This window comes from Aspergillus vadensis (genome assembly GCF_003184925.1).
Source record: "Aspergillus vadensis CBS 113365 unplaced genomic scaffold BO88scaffold_31, whole genome shotgun sequence".
In the NCBI taxonomy this organism is placed as follows: domain Eukaryota; kingdom Fungi; phylum Ascomycota; class Eurotiomycetes; order Eurotiales; family Aspergillaceae; genus Aspergillus; species Aspergillus vadensis.
Genome location: NW_020292069.1, coordinates 166050 through 189202, shown reverse-complemented (window position 1 = coordinate 189202; position 23153 = coordinate 166050). Strand labels below are relative to the sequence as shown.

General features: G+C 50.0%; 11 protein-coding genes across 11 annotated transcripts; 6 read left to right on the top strand and 5 right to left on the bottom strand.

Annotated features, from left to right (window-relative positions):
• Positions 1-768: 768 nt before the first annotated feature.
• Positions 769-1538, bottom strand: BO88DRAFT_408514 (uncharacterized protein). The gene has a single exon (XM_025707727.1). The coding sequence runs from the start codon at positions 1419-1421 to the stop codon at positions 912-914; it is 510 nt and encodes a 169-aa protein (XP_025558131.1). The 5' UTR covers positions 1422-1538; the 3' UTR covers positions 769-911.
• Positions 1539-1680: 142 nt separating this feature from the next.
• Positions 1681-2239, top strand: BO88DRAFT_438799 (uncharacterized protein; the record flags this gene model as incomplete). Its single annotated transcript, XM_025709685.1, has 2 exons — positions 1681-2115; positions 2142-2239. Exons 1-2 carry the CDS (start codon positions 1764-1766, stop codon positions 2237-2239), a joined length of 450 nt encoding a protein of 149 aa, XP_025558130.1. The 5' UTR covers positions 1681-1763.
• A 506-nt stretch (positions 2240-2745) lies between these two features.
• On the top strand, positions 2746-5050 carry BO88DRAFT_397525 (MFS multidrug transporter). Its single transcript, XM_025705289.1, has 5 exons — positions 2746-3289; positions 3341-3362; positions 3410-3483; positions 3537-3866; positions 3917-5050. Exons 1-5 carry the CDS (start codon positions 3105-3107, stop codon positions 4818-4820), a joined length of 1515 nt encoding a protein of 504 aa, XP_025558129.1. The 5' UTR covers positions 2746-3104; the 3' UTR covers positions 4821-5050.
• Positions 5051-5691: 641 nt separating this feature from the next.
• Positions 5692-7903, bottom strand: BO88DRAFT_408512 (amino acid permease). The gene is made up of 2 exons (XM_025707726.1): positions 7417-7903; positions 5692-7351 (listed from the first exon to the last, which is right to left on the bottom strand). The coding sequence occupies exons 1-2, from the start codon at positions 7637-7639 to the stop codon at positions 5877-5879; spliced, it is 1698 nt and encodes a 565-aa protein (XP_025558128.1). The 5' UTR covers positions 7640-7903; the 3' UTR covers positions 5692-5876.
• Positions 7904-8048: 145 nt separating this feature from the next.
• Positions 8049-9876, bottom strand: BO88DRAFT_351250 (uncharacterized protein; the record flags this gene model as incomplete). The annotated part of the gene is made up of 9 exons (XM_025703533.1): positions 8049-8066; positions 8518-8718; positions 8768-8897; positions 8950-9015; positions 9077-9131; positions 9180-9316; positions 9372-9543; positions 9600-9627; positions 9688-9876. The coding sequence occupies 9 exons, from the start codon at positions 9874-9876 to the stop codon at positions 8049-8051; spliced, it is 996 nt and encodes a 331-aa protein (XP_025558127.1).
• A 1117-nt stretch (positions 9877-10993) lies between these two features.
• On the top strand, positions 10994-11713 carry BO88DRAFT_491523 (uncharacterized protein). The gene is made up of 3 exons (XM_025712864.1): positions 10994-11187; positions 11248-11298; positions 11369-11713. Exons 1-3 carry the CDS (start codon positions 11070-11072, stop codon positions 11692-11694), a joined length of 495 nt encoding a protein of 164 aa, XP_025558126.1. The 5' UTR covers positions 10994-11069; the 3' UTR covers positions 11695-11713.
• Positions 11374-13460, bottom strand: BO88DRAFT_397517 (putative MFS transporter). Its single transcript, XM_025705288.1, has 2 exons — positions 12775-13460; positions 11374-12724 (listed from the first exon to the last, which is right to left on the bottom strand). Exons 1-2 carry the CDS (start codon positions 13395-13397, stop codon positions 11779-11781), a joined length of 1569 nt encoding a protein of 522 aa, XP_025558125.1. The 5' UTR covers positions 13398-13460; the 3' UTR covers positions 11374-11778.
• A 504-nt stretch (positions 13461-13964) lies between these two features.
• BO88DRAFT_397513 (Zn(II)2Cys6 transcription factor) lies at positions 13965-15693 on the bottom strand (the record flags this gene model as incomplete). Its single annotated transcript, XM_025705287.1, has 1 exon — positions 13965-15693. The coding sequence occupies exon 1, from the start codon at positions 15375-15377 to the stop codon at positions 13965-13967; it is 1413 nt and encodes a 470-aa protein (XP_025558124.1). The 5' UTR covers positions 15378-15693.
• A 235-nt stretch (positions 15694-15928) lies between these two features.
• Positions 15929-16903, top strand: BO88DRAFT_374629 (uncharacterized protein; the record flags this gene model as incomplete). Its single annotated transcript, XM_025704308.1, has 4 exons — positions 15929-16070; positions 16127-16349; positions 16401-16518; positions 16571-16903. The coding sequence occupies 4 exons, from the start codon at positions 15929-15931 to the stop codon at positions 16892-16894; spliced, it is 807 nt and encodes a 268-aa protein (XP_025558123.1). The 3' UTR covers positions 16895-16903.
• A 716-nt stretch (positions 16904-17619) lies between these two features.
• Positions 17620-19591, top strand: BO88DRAFT_397510 (glycoside hydrolase family 13 protein; the record flags this gene model as incomplete). Its single annotated transcript, XM_025705286.1, has 3 exons — positions 17620-17809; positions 17882-18297; positions 18381-19591. 3 exons carry the CDS (start codon positions 17620-17622, stop codon positions 19578-19580), a joined length of 1806 nt encoding a protein of 601 aa, XP_025558122.1. The 3' UTR covers positions 19581-19591.
• A 313-nt stretch (positions 19592-19904) lies between these two features.
• Positions 19905-22886, top strand: BO88DRAFT_447065 (putative kinesin light chain; the record flags this gene model as incomplete). The annotated part of the gene is made up of 1 exon (XM_025710332.1): positions 19905-22886. One exon carries the CDS (start codon positions 19905-19907, stop codon positions 22884-22886), a length of 2982 nt encoding a protein of 993 aa, XP_025558121.1.
• Positions 22887-23153: the final 267 nt, after the last annotated feature.

Here is a 23153-nt window from a genome sequence, read left to right as displayed (position 1 = left end):
TTTGCTGCGGGCATCCAAGGGACTGGCCGGGTGAAGATTGATTCGACCTAAGCCATGGGCAAATCCCAATGCTTGTCCAGGATCCACTGGTACGGCATGGCTCCACTCAGTGGAGGCTTCGGCTGTGAGTTCGGCAACCCGATCACTGACCGGACCGAGGCTGCGTGCGGCTCTGGTATTGTTATCTGGTCAGAATCGGTCACATTACAGCTTCAGATGACTTCTGGAACTTCTCGCGATCCTCCTGGTTGTTCGATGGGCTGACTGGGAGGGATTTGATACCAGGTAAAGATGAAGCCCGATAACCGAACCCACGCGAGGCATTCCCACCCTCGCTTGCAGATCACTATGCCTGTTCTAGTTGTGCTCCCGGTCGTCTGCATAACATCTGCACTAAGCAAATCCCGAAAGACGATACAGCACCATCACGAGCACAAGCACACAATTGGGGCGGGTGTACCTGGCGAACCATTGGTGATTTCAGATAAGCTTTGTTGTCATTGCCGCGCCCTTTGACGTGTGACAGCGCCATCTGGTTGGACATCCGGCTCGGTCGGAATCCTCGATAGATTTTATGTTGATCTTCTGGAGCATAAGTCTTCAGTGAGCACTACTCCCTCCGTATGCTGGGTCGTGTGGAAAATAATTCCGCCCGCTGGTGGGGTCTGTTGAAGCACTGCCAGCTGCCTCCTTTTACATGTAGCCGTCTGCTGCGATAGCCAGAGCAAGTCTCATACGTGGCGCGATATCTGGAATACCTCAGGGACTGCAACGCATTTCGCATTCATTGACACTAACTACAGCTTCGACTTGACTCGTACTAACCCCAGTCCCAATAATGGCATAATACTAATTATTTGGGCCACCTGAGTTTCCGTTCATTAGCACAACGGCGCTTGGCGAAGAGACACTTAACCCACCCAATGCCACTTCATTCCTAGACGCTGGAAATATGTAAAAAGTGCACCACGAGGCACATAGCCAGAATATGTCGTTTGCCATCTCGCCGCAAAAGACCCTGCAATTGGTCCCAACTCCCCGAATCCCAAGGCTTCGAGCACCCACGGTGCTAAAATGGCCAGCACCCCGAAGGCAAGAAGCATTGCAATTACTGGGTGCTCCTTGGCAAATTCCACTGCGGCTTCTTTGGCCTTCATCAGAGCGTCGGCGGCAGGGCCGGCCATTTCCGCTCCAGCTTTGATAGCGTCGTTGAGGCCGTGGAGGATAGCTTGGGCGATGGACTCGCTCCACCCGTTGGTATCGACTTGTTCTTTAAATCTTTTTTGAATGGCCTCGTGAGTTTCACCAGTCAGAAGGATGTTGACAATGTCGGACGCAACAGCGGAAGTGCGCGCATCGGTTTGGTGGACGTTGGCCGATGGTCCCCAGATGCATTCCACGATCGATTTGATGAGGTACATTTTTGGTGCAGAAGTAATCGGTTGATATGTGCTTTCAGTAACTGTTGATGGACTTCGAATAGTCCGGAAGCAATGGTGAACTTGCGGTCTTCTAGAGGTAGAGGAATTGGCTCTGCGGGTGAGAGACGGAAGTTTCAAAGATGATGAAATAATGATGTCCACTCACTGTTATTTATTATGCGCTGCGAGCAGTTGCCGCAGCCAAGGCACACTCCATGAACGCCCATGGATCCGATAAAATTGAGCGCGTCCAATGATGCCAATGTTGACCACAGCCTTGCAGCTTAGCTTCAGTTTCCATGCATACACGTCCAAGGTTGGTTGGTCGCTCTGGTATCGCCGATGTCGCTAGGCGCCGCACTGCTCTCCGCCAGGCATTCATTCCACGCCAACGATTTGGCGCCGAACGATAGCGCAGCTAATAATAGCTTGGTTCAGCCACAGGCATGCCCCTCTGCTACCAACATGACCTCCCTTTATGGCTCCGGTTTGCTCGGGTCTGGTGGAAATGTTGTTCCGAAAAGCAGTAGGCCAGGTGCTCATGGCCTCAGGACCTGGCGTACACGTGAGGCGCCCTCCTTGCCTGTAGCATCATTGTATTGCTCTACGCAGTGTATCGCGCATGTTAGCTACTGCGCCGCGTTAGCCCGGGCTTTCTCCAACCCAGTGTTCGTTCTCTTCGCAACAACCAGATGTAAGTCCTCACGCATAACGGTACAGCCAGATTCTCGGACCTGATCGTCAACACTAACGACGTTAGGGCGCTAATGGCTGTTGGCCGTTCTGAAACATGCCCTAAATGGGAACACTCCATTTAAGGATACACTAAGCAGTCAAATAGCATGTTCTACTTACGACAAGGAAAGCAGAATAGAGTACTCGTTCTCAACGGTCGGCGATAATGACGGTGACCCAACAGCCACCAGTCCAATGCCAACATCATGGGTTCCCCTACCATGATGGGAACTGCGGGGAACGAATAACAAGAAATCCTCAGCTATGCACAGATCGACAGCTGTTGCGTGGAATACACAAACCCCCTCACGAGTCTGACGCTACTTGTTGCGCGTATTTTTGTGGGCTCGTTATCCCATAGCCAATTGCGTGCTCGTTTAGGTGCTACATTCCAGAATGTGGGAAGTGATATCATGCCACCATATACCAAGAGTCGCTAGCCTTATGAGCAGAAACAGGTCCAGAGCCCCCTTCTGCGAAGTTTGTATGCCGACTACCCGTCAACACGCGCATATGAAGAAGACCTCCGAACGCCCCGAGCCTCTTGACACGGCCAGTAGATGATAAGCCTATGGATGATCCGTGCCCATTCTGTGATAAAGATGCTCCGTGACACGTCACGCAAAGATACTCCCGCAGCATACAACCCCAATGTGTACTACGTGCTCGGGTCATTTCCTGGCTCTTAACAACGGCTACGCACATTAGCAGGCACGCCCCGTTGCTTGGTCGTGCTTGAGTACCCTTTCCTATCCATCGCACTGACCTGCACCAGCTGCTTTAGTCCAAATAAGGGGCAAACGAGTGGGGAGGTGATCCGCGTGTTCTACTGATCATCTCCACAACTACAACACCAGGTATGCATCCCTTGATTGATCCACAACCACCTGGTCTTTAAAACCAACCGATGGACTGAGACATCCATCGTGAGCGGTTGATATTCTCACCATGGGCGAATTCGGCATTGAAGAGCTTTCTGATCTCAACGTCCTTGCTGCCGAGCATGGACTAGAACTGACCCCAGATGGGTGTCACTTGCGCTGGGCTCGAACAAATCCCAAGCATCCGCGGAACTGGCACCCAGTGCGCAAATCCTACGATATTGTTGTGATCTCGCTTTTGGAATTCTTCACGTGAGGTTATCTTGGGACTTCTGCGATATGTTGCTGACATCAACTGTCCAGGACATGTCTCAGTACCTCAGGAGTGAGTAGTGCTTTCCGCACATATGCACAATGTCTCACATTTGACAGGCCACAACCGCCACGGCCGCACAGGCCGAGTTCGGGACGTCAAAGACATTGACATTGTTTCTCTATGTTTCAACGTGCGCTACCACTACTTTTCCTATCACCGGGCAATAGACATTAATTGCTATAGTTATCTCCTAGGACAAGGTCTGGGGGGGATTGTATTTCCCCCTTACTCGGAATCCTTCGGTCGAAAGAAGCTCTATATTTTTAGCGCATCTTTATACAGCGTATTCTGCCTCATCATCGCGGCGGTCCCGTCAATTCCCTCCCTGGTCGTCGGACGTTTCATTACCGGCTTCCTGTCAGCCATCCCTACCGTTGTGATTACCGGAAGTATCGAAGACATGTTCAACACGCATGATAGGATCTTTGTCATGTTAGTCTACGTCTCGATGGCGTGTATGGGTGTTAGCGCCGGGCCTATTATAAGCTCGTATATTTCGGTTCGCTTTGGATGGTGGGAGACTTCTAAGCCTTTTTGCCTTGCGATTGCTAACACTGGCGCAGGAGATGGGTGTTTTACGTTGGCGCTATTGTCTCCGCCTTCCTCGCCGCGCTTCTTTTATGCATTAAAGAATCTCGACCATCTCTCATTCTTATGCGGGAAGTCCAAACTCTGCGTAAGCTGACCGGGAACGATACGTTCAAGGCGCAAAACCCGGATTACATGCCGGACCTGCGCACCTTCCTCCATCTCGGCCTCTTGCGGCCTCTCCGTCTCTTCCTAACCGAGCCTATCGTCTTTATCGTGACAATGATATTCGGAGTCTGCGTGGCCTTGGTCTACCTCTTCACGGAAGCCCTTCCCCCAGTCTATGAGCAATTCGGCTTCAGCACGGAAGAAGCATCCCTCCCGTTTCTTGCCCTAGGACTCGGCGTTATCCCCAACGCTTTGACCCGCATCGTGGACTATCGCATAATCCGAAGACGCCAGAAGAAGTGCGGAGTCCTCAAGCCAGAACACAAGCTGACGGGGATCTACATCGGAGCACCTGTACTCGCAATCGCGCTCTGGTGGTTCGCCTGGACGATTCCTCCCCAAGTGACCAATGTCAACTGGTTTGTTTCCGTGGTGGCGCTCTTCTTCATCGGATACGCACTTAATGAGCTGGAGATCGTGGTGACGGCATATATGGCAGACAGCTATCTGAGCTACGCTGCTAGCGGCTTCGCTGCTCTCTCCATTATCCGATCCTTGCTTTCGGCTGCGTTTCCGCTGTTCGGGAGTAAGATGTTCGACGCACTGGGTGCTAACGTGGCCGTGTCGATCCTGGCCGTGCTAGCAACGATTTTCTGTATCGTGCCTCCACTTCTCAGTCGCTACGGAGAGCGGATGCGGATGCGGAGTGCGTTTGCCAAGTATAGTCTGCAAGTTTATGCGGAGAACGGGGTGGATCAAGACTTTCAGTAATTCTGTGCAGAGGCATGACACTTGACCCGAGTGTCTATTTGGTCTCTGTGCATGCTGATTACTACACTTAGTGCCAGATGGCGCTGAGAAAGAGGCGGGAATATATATCTAGTACTATTAATTGACACGGAAAGACTAAGACTCATGATTACGACTACTATTTATGGGGATACTATGCTTTGGGAGGCTGAGACACGCACAGTTAGAGTATATTTGTATCATGAAGCTGCTTTCAATGAAATAACTTGTTAATCATGATGATGTTTTCCGTCTTGTGCTTTGCATAGTGTAGGTAGCAGTAGCGGTACTACTAGTTACTAGTGGTGGAAGCGGTAAGTACCACCACAACCACCAAAATTAAAATATGTTCAACAACGCGAAGAAACTTCAATAACCACTTGTGCTTGATTGCACGCTGATCAATCATTGGTTCTAATCAGCCTAAGTTCTTAACCAAGATAGTACTAGTAAATAGTGTGGTACACCCTAAACAGAAAACGGAAGCCATCACACTTCTAAGGGGCTGATCCAAACCAGGAAAAACTATACATACATAAACCAGGGTATTAGTTAGTAACATACTCAGTAACTACATTGAAATTCAAACTTCATTCAAACTAAGTACCCTTGCCATATATTATTTTGTACCAATTTAAGATGTGCTTATTTTCTTTCTTTCATGCTAAGGTCTGAGTATATCTTCACTGTTCAGTGTTGTCTTTCGACTTCTCGCAGATGTTGCCCCGGGGCGTGGTAGATAGCGAGATTGGGATCAGGGTTTCTTCGCGACGAGTGCCACTATCTTATATTAGTAGTATATAATCAAGAAAATACCATTACATTAATGAGAAGATTGGTAATCACTGCGGAGAGGGATTGCATAATTGCTAATTACACTGAACGTAAATTGCATCTAAATATGAGTTGGTAGCTGATAGACAGCTACCAGATAACTATATATAACTATGTTACACAAATGCACGCCAAACTCCACTTTATGCGACAAAACCACTCTCCAATTCTTCTAATATATGTTCATCATCACTATATCCACGTCTATCCCATGATGCTATCCCAAATCCTCCGTACCCATCCCTCCTTGGGGTTGCTCGATTCCCAAGTGGTGTAGGGCGGACGTCCGGTGTCCAAATCGGCCTCGATGGGTCGCACAAACTTGGTGCGGTACCACGCCTTGTGGCCAATGTACAGAATGACAAACAGAACGGGGCAGATGTAGGCTACCCAAAAGTCCGACACGTTGAAGGTCGGGATCCAAGCGGTGAAACCCTGAGTGAAGATAATCAGGATGTTGAAGAACAGTCCGTACCAGGCCAACCAGGGCTGCCAGATGGCCTTGTAGGGAAGGGTGTCGCGGGAGAGACCGCGCGCCTTCATTGCCTTCATGAAGGCAATGTGACTAGCGTTGATGGACGTCCAGCAGATGAATCCGGCCACACTGGAGATGTTCACCAGCCAGTTGAAGACGGTCGTACCAGATTCCGAGACGTTCATGAAACCCAAAAGTCCAAAGAGAGCGGTGAATGCCACACTGACGTAGGGGACACCACGGCGAGTGACCCAACCGAAGATTGAGGGCGCGAAACCCTCCTGGGCCAGACCAAGCAGAACACGACTGCCACTGTAAACGTTGGAGTTGGCAGCGGACAAGACGACAGTGAGAAGAACAGCGTTGATCAAGCTGGGAAGGACCTTGACACCGGCCAAGTTTGCGGCAATGACCATGGGAGAGGCGGAAGCGTTTTCAGCTCCGCTGGCCAGGTCGGGGTTGGTGTAGGGCACGAGCAAGCCGATGAAGAAGATGGTCAGGACAAAGAAGACCAGAATACGGATGAAAGTCTTGCGGATGGCCGAGGGGACAGTCTTCTGGGGGTTCTCAGTCTCACCAGCGGCGACACCGACAAGCTCAGTGCCCTGGTAAGAGAAACCAGCTTGGATGAGCACAGCCCAGAAGCCGACAAACTTGCCAACGGACTCATTGGATGTGATCAGGTAGGGAGCGAAAGCACCCGGGTCGTGCCAGTACTTGAATCCAATGTAGCCCTGCTTGCCGACACCAGCATCAATGCAGATGGCGAAGATCATGAAGCCGAGAACGGTCAAGACCTTGGTGATAGAGAACCAGAACTCCAACTCGCCGTAGAAGCCGACGGGGAGGAAGTTGACGGCGGAGATAACGACCCAAAAGACACCGATGAAGATTGCAATGGACAGCTGATCGTTCCAGTACTGGATGATCATACCGGACGCGGTAAGTTCGACGGCGTAGGTAGAGGCCCAGTTAAACCAGTAGATCCAACCCATGGCGAAACCCAAGCTGGGATCGACGAGACGCGCGGCGTAGGAGGTGAAGGCACCGGGAATGGGAATATAGGTAGCCATCTCTCCCAACGAACACATGACCGAGTAGACGATAGAACCGACAAAGGCGTAGGCGATGAGGGAACCTGCCGGGCCAGCTTCTGCAAGGGCCGTTCCACTGCTGATGAAGAGACCTGTACCAATAGTACCACCTTCGAAGGGTTAGTGACGAGTTCACGGCAATGTCAATTATCGGATCCCAGTGTTTCCCACTCACCAATGGCGATCATCTGCAGGTGACGGTTCTTCAGGTTGCGCTTCAGCTTCGTTTCTTCCTCCTCATTGTCGCTTTCCACATCCTTGGTGAGGCCATTGCGCCGGCGCTCGCGCAGGCCGGAGGGGGTGAGGGAGCGATCGGAAGGGGATTGGGAGCCATTCTCCTCAGTGACGGCACTGTCGATGGGAAGCTTCCCTTGGGAAGCGACCTTGTTGTCCTCCATAACCGACAGGTGTTCAGGTGAGGTGGGGAAAGGTGTGAGAGGAGATCAGGAAGGCGAGAAGAGAGCGCGAGGCAGCGGAGAAGACAGCCTCAGCGCACGACAGCTGGGGAGGGAGTCGATGTGTCAGTCAACGTCAATGATGACCGGATTGAGTTTTGGGGAAGAGGAAAAACAGAAACAGAGACAACATGACAAACCTTTTCCATGTGGCCATCTTTGGGGGGGCGGCAAGATTTTCTCGTCTGGTTGTCTGGACCGAGTTTTTTCCCAGATCGGGGAGTTCGTTCCATAACGTCAGTCGCCGCGGACGAAAACTCTCCACTGTTTTGCCATGGCGTTACCTAATCACGGGCCAATCACGGGGGTGTCACGGGTTGCAAGCGGCCAGTAAGTGGATTCTAGCGGCCTTCTAGCCGGCGGGGTTACACTGGAGTGGATTCAGCCCGGTTAGCGACGGACAGGTACAATTGTAGTACACTTCAATGGAATATTCATCATTAGACATTAAACATACCACATATTACCATAAACACATTCCACTTCCTGGAGAATATCTAGACAGTAGCAGTTTGAGTACTCTAAGAAGGAGAGAAGATGAGAGGCAAAATTGCAGACGGAAGAAGAAAGCGGAGAAAATGAAGAGAAAAATCAGCTCCCGGCACTAGACTGTTTCGGGCACGGCAACCGCCTACCCGTCTGGGACGAGCATCACGTGTCTAGTGATAACTGACTCGAGTACTATTCAGTTTCACTTTCTCCCTTCATCCTTGATCCTTGCCTCTATACTGATCATGTTTCACCTCATACACAGTCGTTACTTGAATCCCATGAATGTTTCGCCCGCTCTCTTCTCCCGGTCGGTCTGACCCTCCCCGAACATCACTGACAAACTGAGATTGGCTATCTTCCAAGATAGACTCGGGTCCGGCTGGTCTCCGGTTCGCTGTTCCAGTCCCCGCTAACGGTCCCAACTTGTACCGCCCGGTTCCACTGGCCCCAGTCGATACTTCGCGCGACGAGGATGACCTCCGAAGCAGCGGCCAGATGCATGGAATGTTGACCGTGATGATGGCAATAACCTATAGGGTGGTCAGAACAATCGTGGGAGAAACCTGGGAGGGAACATACGCTCTCGCGTGTTGCCCAAAGGTTGCTGGTATTAACGGATTCAATGTGCCATAGCGAAAGGACGCAGCGGAACAACGCGGCAATCATCACAAACACGCCTCCGAAAAGCAGCAACCCAATCACCAGTTTCCTAGTAATGTGAGTGACTTGGGCTCTCACTATTGTATCTGAGGTGCACATACCGGCGCCAAGGGAGTTGTACTTGGATCAGTAACGGCAGAGGAATTGAGAGCAGCACGACGTCCGTCCTAGATGACGACACCATCCTTCATTAGCAGCGGCCAAGTTGCACCCTGTATTGCGACTCACATGATGTTAGTCACCAGAACGGCAATGTAGTTCGCCGAGCCTTGCGTACACGCCTCTCAAGACCCGTTAGCCTATCCCAAGACCATTCGCACTATTAACTTACTGCCAGGATTCGGATAGATCTGCCACAGCTTGCTGGCAGGGTGACAGTGTAGGTGGACAGTCAGGGTGGCGGCGACGTAGGTGCACAAACACAAACCTGCCGCGACCTTGACGAACCTTTGCTGAACGAGGCCAATTCTACCTAGTTTTAGGGCGATGCGATGATTTGATGTATATGAACGGGTCAACGTACGTCAGACGCTTATAGAAAAACAGCATGCAAGCCTTCAACACCCAAATAAGAGTGACGTAGGCAAACCAACTGACAAGAAGGCATTTTGATCCAAACTGTCGCTCATATATCTCCCACTCCTCCATGGATGCTCTCTGCTCGTCGCTGAGTCCGGCATTAGCGCCGAAGCGGACTATAAGGCAATAACCTGTCAGTTGGCGGTCAATCTTCGGGGAGAGACGAGCTTACACACGAATTTGAACATGACAACCTCCGTCTAGATAACACAGTATGTCAGCATTTACACCCTCGCCTTACTAGCGAACTTTATACTTACTACCCAAAGAACGAGAGCGACGATGCTAAGGTAATCATCTCCTTGCCATTTCCTGAACCCTACTGCTCTGGTTCGAGCGTAGAGTCGGAGCAGGATGACAAACATGCCAATGGCCATCTCCACCCATTCTTCGATTTCGAAGGGGAGTCTGCTCTCCTTGGTGGAGGAGCCATTTTCGATGTAGATCATGGTGTCAAGGCAATAAAACTGCTGGAAATGGGAAGCAATCTGTCATGCACCAGGTGTCAGGATCGCTTTGGTGATAGTATCAGCAGGATGCGTGATAGGAGTCATGTTGTGGTGATACTGCTCCTGCTAGAGGCTCGGGTTGCTTCACATGATGGGCAATTGAGTGAAGAGTCACGACATTCCAAATCGTGGTATTGCCCCAGCTTCACTGTACAATACGGAAGCTGATGACGACTCATCTGAGTCCTGGAATACATGCACTTTTCACATAGGATCACTTCAAGACTGTGATGCGTGCAATCCCGTGAACACTTTACATAATTAATCAGTCTACTATAGACCTACAAGCTGTGTGCTACTCAACCACTATGCATACCCTGATCCCAATCTCTTCTTTGCAAGCAAAATGCATGAATAGTCCACCAGTGTAACTGGCTGTAGCTTATCCAAGCTTGAATGGGCAGTCCGCTGAATATTGAAGAACACAGCGGTAAGTCAACAAGAACATGAACTTGATTGTGAATCTTGATCCAAGACATTGAATACCACATTCCATCATCATGCAACTCAAAGTTCTAAACCAAGCAAGGCTGGGTTGTGTAGCAGCACCCTTGCGCCATTGGCTGCTGGCTGGTGAGACATGCATCGGAACTAAAGTTCGGTTCCCCGCAAGATCCAGTCCGCTTAGATGTTGTTGGCTTTGTCTGCTACCCGGCCAACCCGATCAGCCGGACCAGGGATCGATTGTTCCCAAGATTGAGTCTATTGATAATCTTTCTCCTGAACTATGCTTTTGTCCTACTTTTGTACTATTATGGAGTCTAGAATATACCCTCCTTTCTCTGCAAAGCTAATAATCATTCATAACTGGATATAGCCAATGCCATTACTTTTTATCCCTACTACTTATACATTACAATCCACTCAAATCATCTGCAAGTGAATCAATACAGTCCCTCCTGCATCAACCACATCCATCCATTACATCTCAGAACCAAATCCAAATCCAATCAACTCGCCACTGATGATCAGCGGGGCCGCAAATGATCTCAAAATAGCTCCCCCCTCTAGATACACCTGCATATAAATATCTTGCTCCCTCCCTTCCCCTCTATCTTCAACATATACCCAAATACTAATATATCATCACCCAGAGTCAACTCCACTTTTCAATTCTCAATAAATCCACCAAAATGAAACTCCTCTCCCTTGCCACCACCCTCACCTCCCTCATCGCAACCGTCTCCGCCTCCCTACCATCCACATATACCCTCGTCGCAGACGGAGGTTGGACAGTCGTTACTGATGGAAGTATGCATACCACCTACATTACTACAAACCACATAACATACTAAGAATCTATCTGTAAAGCACACTTATACATCGGAACCGGCGACATAAAACACTACCCCATTCTCATCCGTACGCCTCTCCCATCCCTCATCCCCTTCCCCCAAGCACACACTAACCCTACACCCTATCTATAATACAGTAAAAGGCGGCTCCAACAACAGCATGATCACCGGCCACAAGCAATATGACACTACCACAGGCACACAACATCTCTACGTCAACGAGGACGAAACAGCACCGATTGCCCTGACGGAACCGAATGGCGCTGCTCCCGCCGGGGCAAGTGTGACTGGGTTCGATGTGGACGAGGGGAATTATCTGCTTCTTGATGGGGTGGATGCGTGGGGTGTGGAGCCGAGTGAGGGGCAGATTAGGAGGATTTATTGGCTTGGCGGTGAGGATGATGTTGGTGATAATGAGTATAAGGAGATTGGGCTGTGGGTTAAGGAGTGTAGGGGGTGTTAAGATTATTGAACTGGGGTGGGATGGGTGGTAATGTATGTATGTAATTTAAAATGAAATCAGACTCTCATGACTCGTGAACATCGTTTAGTAAACGTAGACAAAATCCTCGTTCTTCCCATCTGTCAAGTCCAATAGTCCATTTGCCCCGACGTGTCCCTCCTCGCCGTTTGCTTCCAATGTCTGCTCGATCGCCATCATCCGATCGCTTTGCATCGACACGTCCACTACCTTGGCTGGCTTGCCATTCCGTACGCGCCGCTTCTCTTGCATCTTGTTCAGTACCCATAGATCGACCCACTGGAGGAGGAACACTGCGATCAAGGCGACGAAGATCCCCACGCATGCCCGCAATCCGGGCTTGTATGCTGGCGCGTCTTTCTCGTTGAATAGCAGAGGACCGATGATGTTCCCTGCCGATACGGCAGCATTGTATAACGACATGTTGGCGGATTTCTTCGTCGTGCCGGCGGTGTTTGCGACAATCCAGCTGACGATTAGCGGGTTCCCGCCAAATAAGAAGGCAATGAGGTAGTATCCTGCCATCAGGGCACCGTTGCTGGAGTTGTTCCGTGGCACGGCATATAGGATAGCTAGTCCTGCTACCACGGGGAGCATTAGCGCCGCCAGGATGATGCCCTTTAGACGCGCCTTTTGGGCGAGGTAGCTGGCCAGTAGGATGACGATGACTTGCACGGCACCGAAGGGCATGTTCAGCAGCGTGGTGGTGTATGTGTCGTAGCCGAGGCCTTGGAGGATCAACGGCCCGAACACGTTTGACACGGAGGCGCCGATGTTGAGGAGGAGGGCCATACTGGCCCAGAGGTAGGTCTTTGGTTCGAGGGCTGCTTCGTAGACGTGGATCATCTTAAATTCGCGTGATCCCGCGCCTGTCTGGTTCGCTCGCAGACGTTCCATCGCCTGGAGCTTCTCTTCCTCGGTGAGGAAGCGCGCCGACGGGATGTCATTGTCGAGGCGCCAGTAGACGAATGGGCTGGAGATGACGGTGATGAGACCGACGACAAGGAAGATGCTAGTGAGGTCAGTTTGCGGATGATGATATGGTTGTTGGAAGAAGCTCACATTTGCCACTCTTTCATTACGCCCGACTTGATGTGTCCTAGGCCGAATGATAGCACCGCTGCGATGATGGTCGCCACGCCGTTGGTGCCGTACCAGGCGGCTACTCGGAGTGGTTGCTCAGCACGACGATACCACTGGCTGGTGAGGAGACTAAATAGTGGGAGGCAGCCGGCTTCGAACAAGCCGAGGAAGAAGCGGGTGGCCATTAGCCCGCCAAAGTTGCTGCATGCTGCCATGCAGGTCTGCGCGATGCCCCATCCAAGCACTAATGTAGGCATCAGGATGCGAGGCGGGACGGTCACGATCAGCCAGGAGGAGAAGGGCTGCCATGCGAGCTGCGCGATCGGGGCGATTGAACCGACCAGCGAATACTGGTTGCCGGTGAGGTGGGTGTCTTCTTCCAGGCCATATGTTGCGCCAAAGCCCAACACTGACTTGTCCAGGATCTGCAGGAAGTACACCCAGATCAATATCACCAGGATAGTTCGATCTGTTTTGCGGGCGATCCTCTTGCTGTCTTCCTCGGTCACTAGGACTGGCGTATGAGGAAGTCCATCGATAGTAGTTGGTTTAGCCACGTCCACGCCTTCATCGTGGATCGCAGCTGGCTTGTCAGGCTCCATGTCAGGAAGACGTTTAACTGTTGGTTTGAAGTGTTCAGAGCAGGTTAGCAAGGCAGCTCTTCGATATTATAACCCGTTGTCAACCGACACCCCCACGCTTTCCGCTCGGCCAACCCGCATGAGTTTTAAGCTTCAAGCTCGAGACTAACGGGGCAACACTAAAACACGGGGTAGCGGCCATCCCCCGCAATTGATCCCCGCAAAGTGACCCCCACGTTTGATGGGGATGGCACATGCCGAGGACTGCATTCAAAATCCTGGGCCGGGGAGGACAACATGCCATCACCGCAAAGCCGTGCCGGTCAAGGTTTAGAGGTTAACTATGACTGGCGGTCATCTGTCCATGGCGTAACTCAAAAGTGAGGCGACGCGCCGGCTGCGAGTTGTAACTGGCCAGTCAATACCCGATCCCTGCACGCAGATTAGCCGGATTGCCTTGATGTGTTGACATCATCCCGCTATCGCGCCGTGGAAGTCGTCTACCGGATACGAATCGGGTTGAACCGCTCCCAGAAGCTGAGGAGCCAAAAGCGGCCAGCTCAGCTTTGGCTACAGCTCTCGTGGGGGTTAGATAAGACCAGATACTAAGCTAGGAGAGTCGCCACACATGAGATACTGCTCATGACGTCGCAGCATTTCCCGTATCTCATACAAGCCCCCTTCTCCAACTGCGTTGATAAGGTCCTCATTGGCATACTCTAGCCGATATTCTGTAGCTTCCTCTCCGCCTATTCGCCATTCAGGAAGCTTGCTGAAACGTCGGATGCCATGCACTACCGCTTCCACCGTCCGTGCGTCCCAGATCCCATCACGATGTGGCAGCTTCTCGTGTCGCAAAAGTGAGAGTGCCGTGTCTACTATATTGGGATGATTGCTTTTCATACAGATATAGTAAAGCGTTGCGACAAGCTGGGTACTCAAGGTGAATGATCTCTGCGCAGTGGCGCCCTGTGTGGAGGAATAACCCGACATACTTTCCAAAATGGCCGATATATCTTGCAAGCATTTCCGCAGTGAGTCACTGTCTGTAAATTGCAGGGAGGGAACATCCTCGGCCACGATAGTGAGGAATATCCGAGCTTGCAGTCGAAGGAGCAGACAATGTGCCGTGCTCGGGCCAGAAAGGTGGGTCGAGTACGCGCTCACAGTCTTTAGATATCTCTTCAATTGGTCATATAAGTGATGTCGTTCGAGAAGGATGTCTGCTGGTAGAAGCTGCAAACCTTTCTTCTTATATGGGTAGGAAGACGCAAGATGGTGCAACATCCAATTCTGCAACTTGGTGAGTGCCATTTGTGCATCAGCCAGGGTGGAACTGTCTAGGATGAGCGGGACAAGCCCAGACTGTTCTAATGGCGAGATCAGAGACAATATGGGCCGCCGACTGGGATTGTATGTGCTTGCCTGAATGTCCAGGCTGGCGAACAAGACTGTTAAACGTGGAAGAATGGCATCTGTGGCGTTCTGCACGGGCGCGGTAGCCAGACTCCGTTCCAGCAGGATCAGCCCCTGATCGAGGTGTCGAATCGCCTGTACAGCATTGCCTAGAAGAGCCTCAAAGGTGTAAAACACCACGCTGCAGATCAAAGCAACTTCGATTGATGCGTCCGGCGAGCAGAGATGCATCCTTAGCTGTTTATGGGATCTGGCGATTAGTTGCAGATGCTGCAGCGATGGACGGTCGGACTCTGGCCTGACATCATCTTTGGACTTATAGTCCCGATAAATTGCACTGAGTGTGACAAGTGCGTTGCGAATCACGGGCTGATGGTGGCATTGCTGCAAAATGAGTCGACTCCAGAAGTCCGCGTCGGAGAAACTCGAAAGACTCGAAGCGGCCTCGACACAGTAGAAATGGAGGAGCTGGCGATCCAATCTACTGCCTGGAACTTTGAATGGAATATTGTATGCTTTGATTGTGGCCACAACATTGGTGGTTTCAAGCGATGTGTATCCCCCACATGTGCGATTTGATCGCATGCACCGTATGCAATGAGGTCTGGTTTCGTCGCATTTGACGCGACGGGTTCTGATTGGTTAGACACATGTTTGATGCAAATTCTGTGTACTTACTTGCAGGTAATACATCCCGTGCGGGACTTTGGGGCGCTTTTTCTGGTCACTTTCATGGTGGTCGAGGATTCGTGTTCTGTTCAGGCTCGATGGAGTGCGAGATGGCATCCCGGACAGAGTCAGCACTAACCAGACTGGGAAGGTGAAATTGTTGCCTGAAGGCATCCTCTCATTCACAGTTAGTCTCTTCACTTGTTTTCATATATTAAACCTATAATTTGTCATTCACATATTCATATGGTCCGGAATTCCAGTGGTGTACAAGTTATTCACTGTCCCCAAATATGGAAGTGTATCATATAACGATACCCTATCCCGTTTGCACCTTCCATCATGGCAAACTGACAGATCCTCCCCATCGAGAAAGAATCACTCGAATATCACGTCCAAAAAAAGTTCGTTCACAACACAGCATCGATTGATTTATTTTTTCTCGTACTTACGGCACGACTGTCAACATGCCTCCCTTCCCATTATTATTCCATTCCCCTAACAATTGGACATCGAACCAACTTGCGGATTTGAGACTAGTACGGCATTTTAACGCCTCTCTCGACGAAATACTTGGAGATGATCATCTTCCCAAGGATGGAGATGAAGGTTGGTCTTGTACACTTTCGTTCATAGTTATCTTGGGGGATGCTCACATATGGCAGAATTCGAATCCCTCGCCATGGAATTTGCCGAACCGACAGAAAACGAGGTAAAGAATCTTTGGCGAACAGCAACACGTGCCCGATACAGGCGCAACGTTTTCCTGCCGGTTTTTAGACCTCTGTGCGAGATGCTCAATTCCGATGTTTTCTTCGACGCATCCAAGCAAGCCGTATTTAGCTTCATGGAGATCATCTTGCGCCGCGTGCACCTAGACAAACCTCTGTAAGTAACTGGTTACCCTCGCCTCCACCGGGTGAAACTAAGATGATCAAGGCAATCTTCACGTATCCATACCATGAGCTTTGAAGTCACAGGCATCCGAGGCGAAGTCGAGTGTGAAGGGGTGCTACTCGATAGTTCTATGCCACATTCTCCATTGGTAGTATTTTCGGTCAGTCTCGCCCCGTCCTAAGCGTGCAACATGCACTGACACGTCTTGACAGGTTGCCAAGGATGGCGACTACAATTTTAAAGGCCAAGTAGCACAGCTATTACTGCAAAAGGCGGTGGCATACCAAAGGAACCTGTCTCGTAGAGCCTTTGTTATCTTTATGGATAGCACGAATTTTCAGCTCACTATGGCAGACCCACCCCGCGAATACTTAGATGCTCTCTTGCATGGAGAGCGCCCAGAGAAGCGCTTCCATCTATATCACTCAGAGTTCTACAACCTTTGCAATCGCCGTCGACGGAAGGAGGCATTGAGAGTCATGCTCGGTCTTGTCAGGCTGATTGATGCAGATGGCCTCACAAGGGGGTTGCCTTGAGCTTTTCCCTCCTTAGTCTCGATGCGGAAGATAGTAGTTGCTTTTTCCAGTCTGAAGTAGTGTGTCTAGGAATCTACCTTTTGCTGGATCATATAATCCCACACTTTCTGGCGTATTTCCCCTATAGGAGACTAACCCGACCGCTATCAGCTACCTATCTAGATAATCTATGCCCGCCCAGGGTCGGAGGTTTGCTTCTATACTCAAAAGATGACTCTCAGAAATGTGTCTGCGTAATACCGGTCTAGTTGCACCCAACAAGATACACCAATTCCTTATACTGTTCGAGAAGACGCCAATCCTTATTCGTATTGAACAGCATAGACGCCGGTCACGATGACAAGAGGATACCACTATCCGATGGGGACACAAAGCAAAATTGGCAAGGTTTAGTGTGGAATACCGCATGTGGAGAATATCAAGCGGAGAAATTCAAAGTACTAATGCGTCCAACATTGTTTGGTATGCGGAAACTCGGCAATGAGTGTGCAGGCATCATGTCCCAAATTTGCCCGGTGGCGCTAAATCCTGCCATCGACAGCACTCTGACTCGCATGGTAAGGTTCTTCTAATGTGACATAATATGACCGACAGGCTAAATAAGTTAGCTTCCATAACCCCGCAATTATGGCTTTCTTTCTACCTTTCTGGTCTCCTTTAGTCTTACCAAACGATCCTCGAGCAGAATTCTCAACTTCTCTTTCAACCGAACCTTTATGTGTACCATGCGTCCCAAATCAAACTACTCAACCCCAAAATGGTGGAAAGAGGCAGTGGTGTATCAAGTGTACCCTGCAAGCTTCAACTGTGGTAAACCTACAAGCAAAACCAATGGATGGGGTGACGTGACCGGTATTATTGATAAGGTGCCTTATTTGAAGGGCTTGGGTGTTGATATTGTATGGCTTAGTCCGAGTGAGTTGGATCAGTTCTGTCTTGAGCGCAGCTATCATCATAAGAACAAATGCCTGACATTTTCTCATACAGTCTATACGTCCCCACATGTCGACATGGGCTACGATATCGCAGACTACAAATCCATCGATCCGCGGTATGGTACCTTATCAGACGTTGACTTATTGATAAAAGCGTTGAGGGATCATGATATGAAACTCATGATGGATCTTGTGGTCAATCATACATCCGATCAGCACTCCTGGTTTGTCGAGTCTGCGAGCTCCAAAGATTCCCCTAAGCGTGATTGGTATATTTGGAGGCCGGCCAAGGGATCCGACGATGACGGGAACCCAATCCCTCCGAACAACTGGGCGCAAATTCTAGGCGATGCACTCAGTGCTTGGACTTGGCATGAGGAAACTCAGGAGTTCTACCTGACTTTGCATACATCGGCGCAAGTCGAGCTCAATTGGGAGAATCCAGAAGTTGTTGCAGCGGTGTATGATGTGAGTCCCGCTGGTGGCCAGGGCACGACTCATCTTCAAGACCTGCGCCTTTGAGCGAGTGCTGTTACTTATCGGTAATACAGGTTATGGAGTTTTGGCTGCGTCGTGGGGTTTGTGGGTTCCGCATGGATGTCATCAACCTCATCTCAAAGGACCAGTCTTTCCCAGACGCCCCAATTATCGATCCTTCCTCCAAATACCAGCCTGGCGAGCAGTTCTACACAAACGGGCCACGCTTCCACGAATTTATGCACGGCATCTACGACAATGTATTATCCAAGTACGACACCATCACTGTGGGAGAAACGCCTTACGTCACCGACATCGAGGAAATCATCAAGACGGTTGGCTCCACAGCAAGAGAGCTTAATATGGCGTTCAACTTTGATCACATGGAAATTGAAGATATAAAAACCAAGGGAGAATCCAAGTGGAGCTTGCGCGACTGGAAGTTGACCGAGTTGAAAGGCATTTTGTCCGGATGGCAGAAACGAATGAAAGAGTGGGACGGCTGGAACGCCCTCTTCCTGGAATGTCACGATCAGGCGCGGTCAGTGTCCCGCTACACCAATGATTCAGATGAGTTCAGAGAGCGTGGAGCCAAGCTCTTAGCGCTTCTGGAGACAACGCTAGGTGGGACCATTTTCCTTTATCAGGGCCAGGAGATCGGTATGCGCAATTTTCCCCTCGAGTGGGATCCAGACACCGAGTACAAGGACGTTGAGTCGGTCAACTTCTGGAACAAATCCAAAGAGCTCCACCCTGCTGGGACCGAAGGCCTGGCTAAGGCTAGGACGCTCTTGCAGAAAAAGGCGAGAGACCACGCCCGCACCCCGATGCAATGGAGTGCTGCCCCGCATGCAGGCTTCACAGTCCCTGATGCGACGCCTTGGATGAGGGTAAATGACGATTATAGGACTGTCAATGTGGAAACGCAGATGTCTTTTCCTTCGCCGAGCAAAGGTGACCTATCCGTTTGGCAATACTGGCAGCAGGCGATACAGCATCGAAAGCTATACAAGGATACGTTCGTTTACGGCGGCTTTGAAGATCTGGACTATCATAACGAAAAGGTCTTCGCGTACTTGAGAACTAGTGCAGATGGAAAAGAGAGCTGGCTTGTTGCCTTGAACTGGACAACGTCTGCAGTCGAATGGACGGTTCCTTCCGACATCCACGTCACACGCTGGGTCTCATCAACGCTCCAGACTGCCCCGCCCGTGGCAAGCAAGAATTCCATCACGCTCCGCGCCTTTGAAGGGGTTCTTGGGTGTTGTAATTAGCATGTTGCATGGTATCACTGCTAAAGTGTTGCGTTGTGTCGAGATCTCCAGATGTGTTAGTGGGACCCACAAATTACGGTTTCACACTAGTCCAATTTAGCAGAGTAATAGCCGCGCTTCAGAGTAAATTGTACTGACCGGTAGAGCTCTGTTCCGTGTTTTACAGTTTCTGTAAAGATATGTAATAATACAGAAGCGAGCGTAAGGCACCACCCTGTGATGAGGCTGATTACCCCTCATCCCGTGTCAACCTGTTGAAAGAATGCCTCTCCAGGACATATTGATCCAGCAAACAGTGCCAAGTTCTCCTTCCCTTCTTAGACGATGGCCTCCCTGACGTTCGATCATTACCAAATCGCGTGGGTGTGCGCCTTGCCGTTGGAGGCCGCAGCGGCAAGCGTCATGCTAGATAAAATCCACCGTTCTCTACACCCGCCATCTACAGATCCAAACGCCTATGTCCTTGGTGAACTGAACGGCCATTTTATTGCCATCGCCTGCTTACCTACCGGTGTATATGGGACCATATCTGCAGCGACTGTCATGGCTCACATGCGCTCCACATTTCCACGGATCCAGTTTGCGCTTATGGTGGGAATTGGCGGGGGAGTTCCAAGTACCCACGATGATATCCGACTTGGAGATGTGGTGGTTAGCAAGCCAGGAGTAATGCACAGTGGGGTGATTCAATATGACTACGGCAAGACTGTGCAAGGTGGAAAGCTTGAGCCAATCGGAATGTTAAACCAACCGCCGCAGACTCTTTTGACCCATATGGCCCGACTACAAGTCCTTCAGATGATACAGAACGACAACACAATTGCGAACATTGTAGCAGATATATTAGCCCGATACCCGGATATGAAAGAACGATTTGCACCCCCTAGCCAGGACACAGACAAACTTTTCTCTACCTCCTACCAACACCCCCTCGGCGAAAGGAACTGCGATAACTGTGACAAAGAGCGATTAGTCGCCAGAAAGCCGCGTGATCAAGCACCTCAAATCCACTATGGCCTCATTGCTTCTGGAAACCAGGTCATGAAAGATTCCGAAACACGTGACCGTCTTGCTCAACAGCTTGGAGTACTGTGCTTCGAAATGGAGGCTGCGGGTCTGATGAATCAGCTCCCCACCCTCGTGATCCGTGGCATTTGCGACTACTGTGACTCCCATAAGCACAAAGGCTGGCAGGGATATGCAGCTTTGACAGCAGCTGCTTATACAAAGTGTTTGCTGTGCAGTATACCTGCCAGCACAAGCCCAGACCACTCGGCCACCGGAATAGGGTATTGGACAGTTCCACTGGCAAGAAATCATCGATTTGTTGGCCGCCACGATGAGATTACGAGACTGGAAGAAATTATCCTTGGAAAAGATATGCCTCATCAAATTGCAATTACTGGCCTGGGAGGGGTGGGGAAGACACAAGTGGCCTTGGAGCTGGCACACCGCGTAAAAGACCGGGATAGGGCGTGCTCTATATTCTGGATCCCATGCACCAGCCATGGCGTGATTGACCAGGCATATATGAAGATTGCACAGACAATGGGGCTCCACGAAGTAAGACCTGCTGAAGTCAAAGAACAGGTCAAAGCATATCTTAGCACCAACCATGTTGGAAAGTGGCTAATGATCTTTGATAATGCAGACGATAGAGATATGTGGTTAAAGACTGATAGCTCACACTCTCGTCTTGCAGACGTTCTGCCCCAGAGCGAAAATGGCCGTATTCTGTTCACAACCCGGAACCGAAAGTTCGCAGTGGAGATGTTATCTGCTGACATCATTTCCATACCTGATATGGATAAAGAAACCGCGTATAAAATTCTGGAAAGGTCCTTGGTCGACCAAAGTTTACTCAGAGATCATGAGATGGCAATGTCCCTCCTTGAGCATCTGGCCTTCCTTCCCTTGGCCATAACCCAAGCATCAGCATACATTAATAAGAATGGACTGGATCTGTCCACATATCTCGGGCTACTGCAGGAAAAAGAGCCCGATATTGTGGAACTCCTAAGTGAGGATTTCAGGGATCCCGGACGCTATGACGATATCCAGAACCCTATAATCATTACATGGCTAATATCATTCAAGCAAATTCAGCGTCAGGATCAACTGGCGGCCGACTATCTATCGTTCATGGCGTGTATCAATCCGCGGAATATCCCTTATTCTCTCCTTCCTGCTTCAACATCCAAGAAACGCCAGGTCGATGCCCTGGGGCTTCTGAGTGCATATTCATTCACTAATGTACATGATTTGGATCTAAGCCTGCACAGGCTTGTACATATTGCTACACGGACCTGGCTGAGACAACGTTCGGTCTTTACCCACTGGGTCTCCAGAACGGCTGATCAAATCGCTAAGGTGTTCCCGAATAACAACGACACTAATAGAGAAATTTGGCGACAATATCTTCCCCATGCCCTATCACTTGTGCGTGAGGATGACTTTCGACAGCTGCGGAAAGACTATGCGAACTTACTCGAAAAAATTGCAACCTGCCTTTACAGCGATGGCATTTATCAGGAAGCAGAACTACTTCTCACCGACTTGGTAAACATAAGAGCCGAGAAAGACGGACCCAATCATCCTGATACCCTAAGCAGTATGGCAAACCTCGCATCAACATATCGAAAAGGAGGCCGATGGACCGAAGCTGAGACCCTTGAGGTACAATTACTGGGGATATACAAGTCTATGTTTGGGATTGAACACCCCGATACCCTGATCAGCATGGCAAATCTTGCATCAACTTACCAAAACCAAGGAAGATGGACTGAAGCTGAAGCATTACAAGTACAAGTCCTGGAAATAAGAAAGCGAGTACTAGGGTTTCAACATCCCAAGACCCTGATCAGTACAGGAAACCTTGCATTAACCTACCAGAATCGCGGACAGTGGACGAAAGCGGAGACACTACAGGTGCAAGTATTAGAGATGTGCAAAACAGTATTCGGGGCTAGACATCCTGATACCCTGATCAGTATGGCGAACCTTGCATCAACCTACTGGAGTCAGAAGCGATGGGCTGAAGCTGAAGCATTACAAGTACACGTGTTAGAGACATGCAAGACTGTCCTTGGAGTGGAACATCCCAATACTTTGATAAGTATGGCAAATCTCGCATCAACCTACTGGAACCAAGGGCGATGGGTTGAAGCTGAAGTACTCCTAGTACAGGTATTAAAGATGTGTAAGACTGTACTTGGACCTGTACATCCTGATACTTTGGCTAGCAAGGCAAACCTTGCATCAATCTACCGGATTCAAGGACGATTGGCTGAAGCTGAAGCATTATAGATGTACTAAGAATCACCAATATAGTGCTGAAACCTAAAACATCGTAATATTCCATTTCATCCCTGCTATACGCAGGAAGGGTTTGATACCTCTGATTGCCATAAAGATCTCAATATCTGGATTGGTGCTAATGCAAACAAAGGCCTAAGGCGTGAACTCTACGCGTCTTTAACATTTGAACTCACCTACAGAAACGAGCTGAAATCGACGGGGTGCCAAGATGAAGTGGAAGTAGATTAACTTATAGGTCTTAGATGGGCTCGCTTG

Coding starts and splice junctions, on each gene's coding strand:
- BO88DRAFT_408514 (XM_025707727.1), bottom strand. CDS start 1,421: ATGTACCTCATCAAATCGATCGTGGAATGCATCTGGGGACCATCGGCC.
- BO88DRAFT_397525 (XM_025705289.1), top strand. CDS start 3,105: ATGGGCGAATTCGGCATTGAAGAGCTTTCTGATCTCAACGTCCTTGCT. Junction 3,290..3,340: donor TCGCTTTTGGAATTCTTCAC/GTGAGGTTATCT, acceptor TCAACTGTCCAG/GACATGTCTCAGTACCTCAG. Junction 3,363..3,409: donor CATGTCTCAGTACCTCAGGA/GTGAGTAGTGCT, acceptor CACATTTGACAG/GCCACAACCGCCACGGCCGC.
- BO88DRAFT_408512 (XM_025707726.1), bottom strand. CDS start 7,639: ATGGAGGACAACAAGGTCGCTTCCCAAGGGAAGCTTCCCATCGACAGT. Junction 7,352..7,416: donor CCTGCAGATGATCGCCATTG/GTGAGTGGGAAA, acceptor AACCCTTCGAAG/GTGGTACTATTGGTACAGGT.
- BO88DRAFT_491523 (XM_025712864.1), top strand. CDS start 11,070: ATGAAACTCCTCTCCCTTGCCACCACCCTCACCTCCCTCATCGCAACC. Junction 11,188..11,247: donor GACAGTCGTTACTGATGGAA/GTATGCATACCA, acceptor CTATCTGTAAAG/CACACTTATACATCGGAACC. Junction 11,299..11,368: donor ACACTACCCCATTCTCATCC/GTACGCCTCTCC, acceptor TCTATAATACAG/TAAAAGGCGGCTCCAACAAC.
- BO88DRAFT_397517 (XM_025705288.1), bottom strand. CDS start 13,397: ATGGAGCCTGACAAGCCAGCTGCGATCCACGATGAAGGCGTGGACGTG. Junction 12,725..12,774: donor GTAATGAAAGAGTGGCAAAT/GTGAGCTTCTTC, acceptor TGACCTCACTAG/CATCTTCCTTGTCGTCGGTC.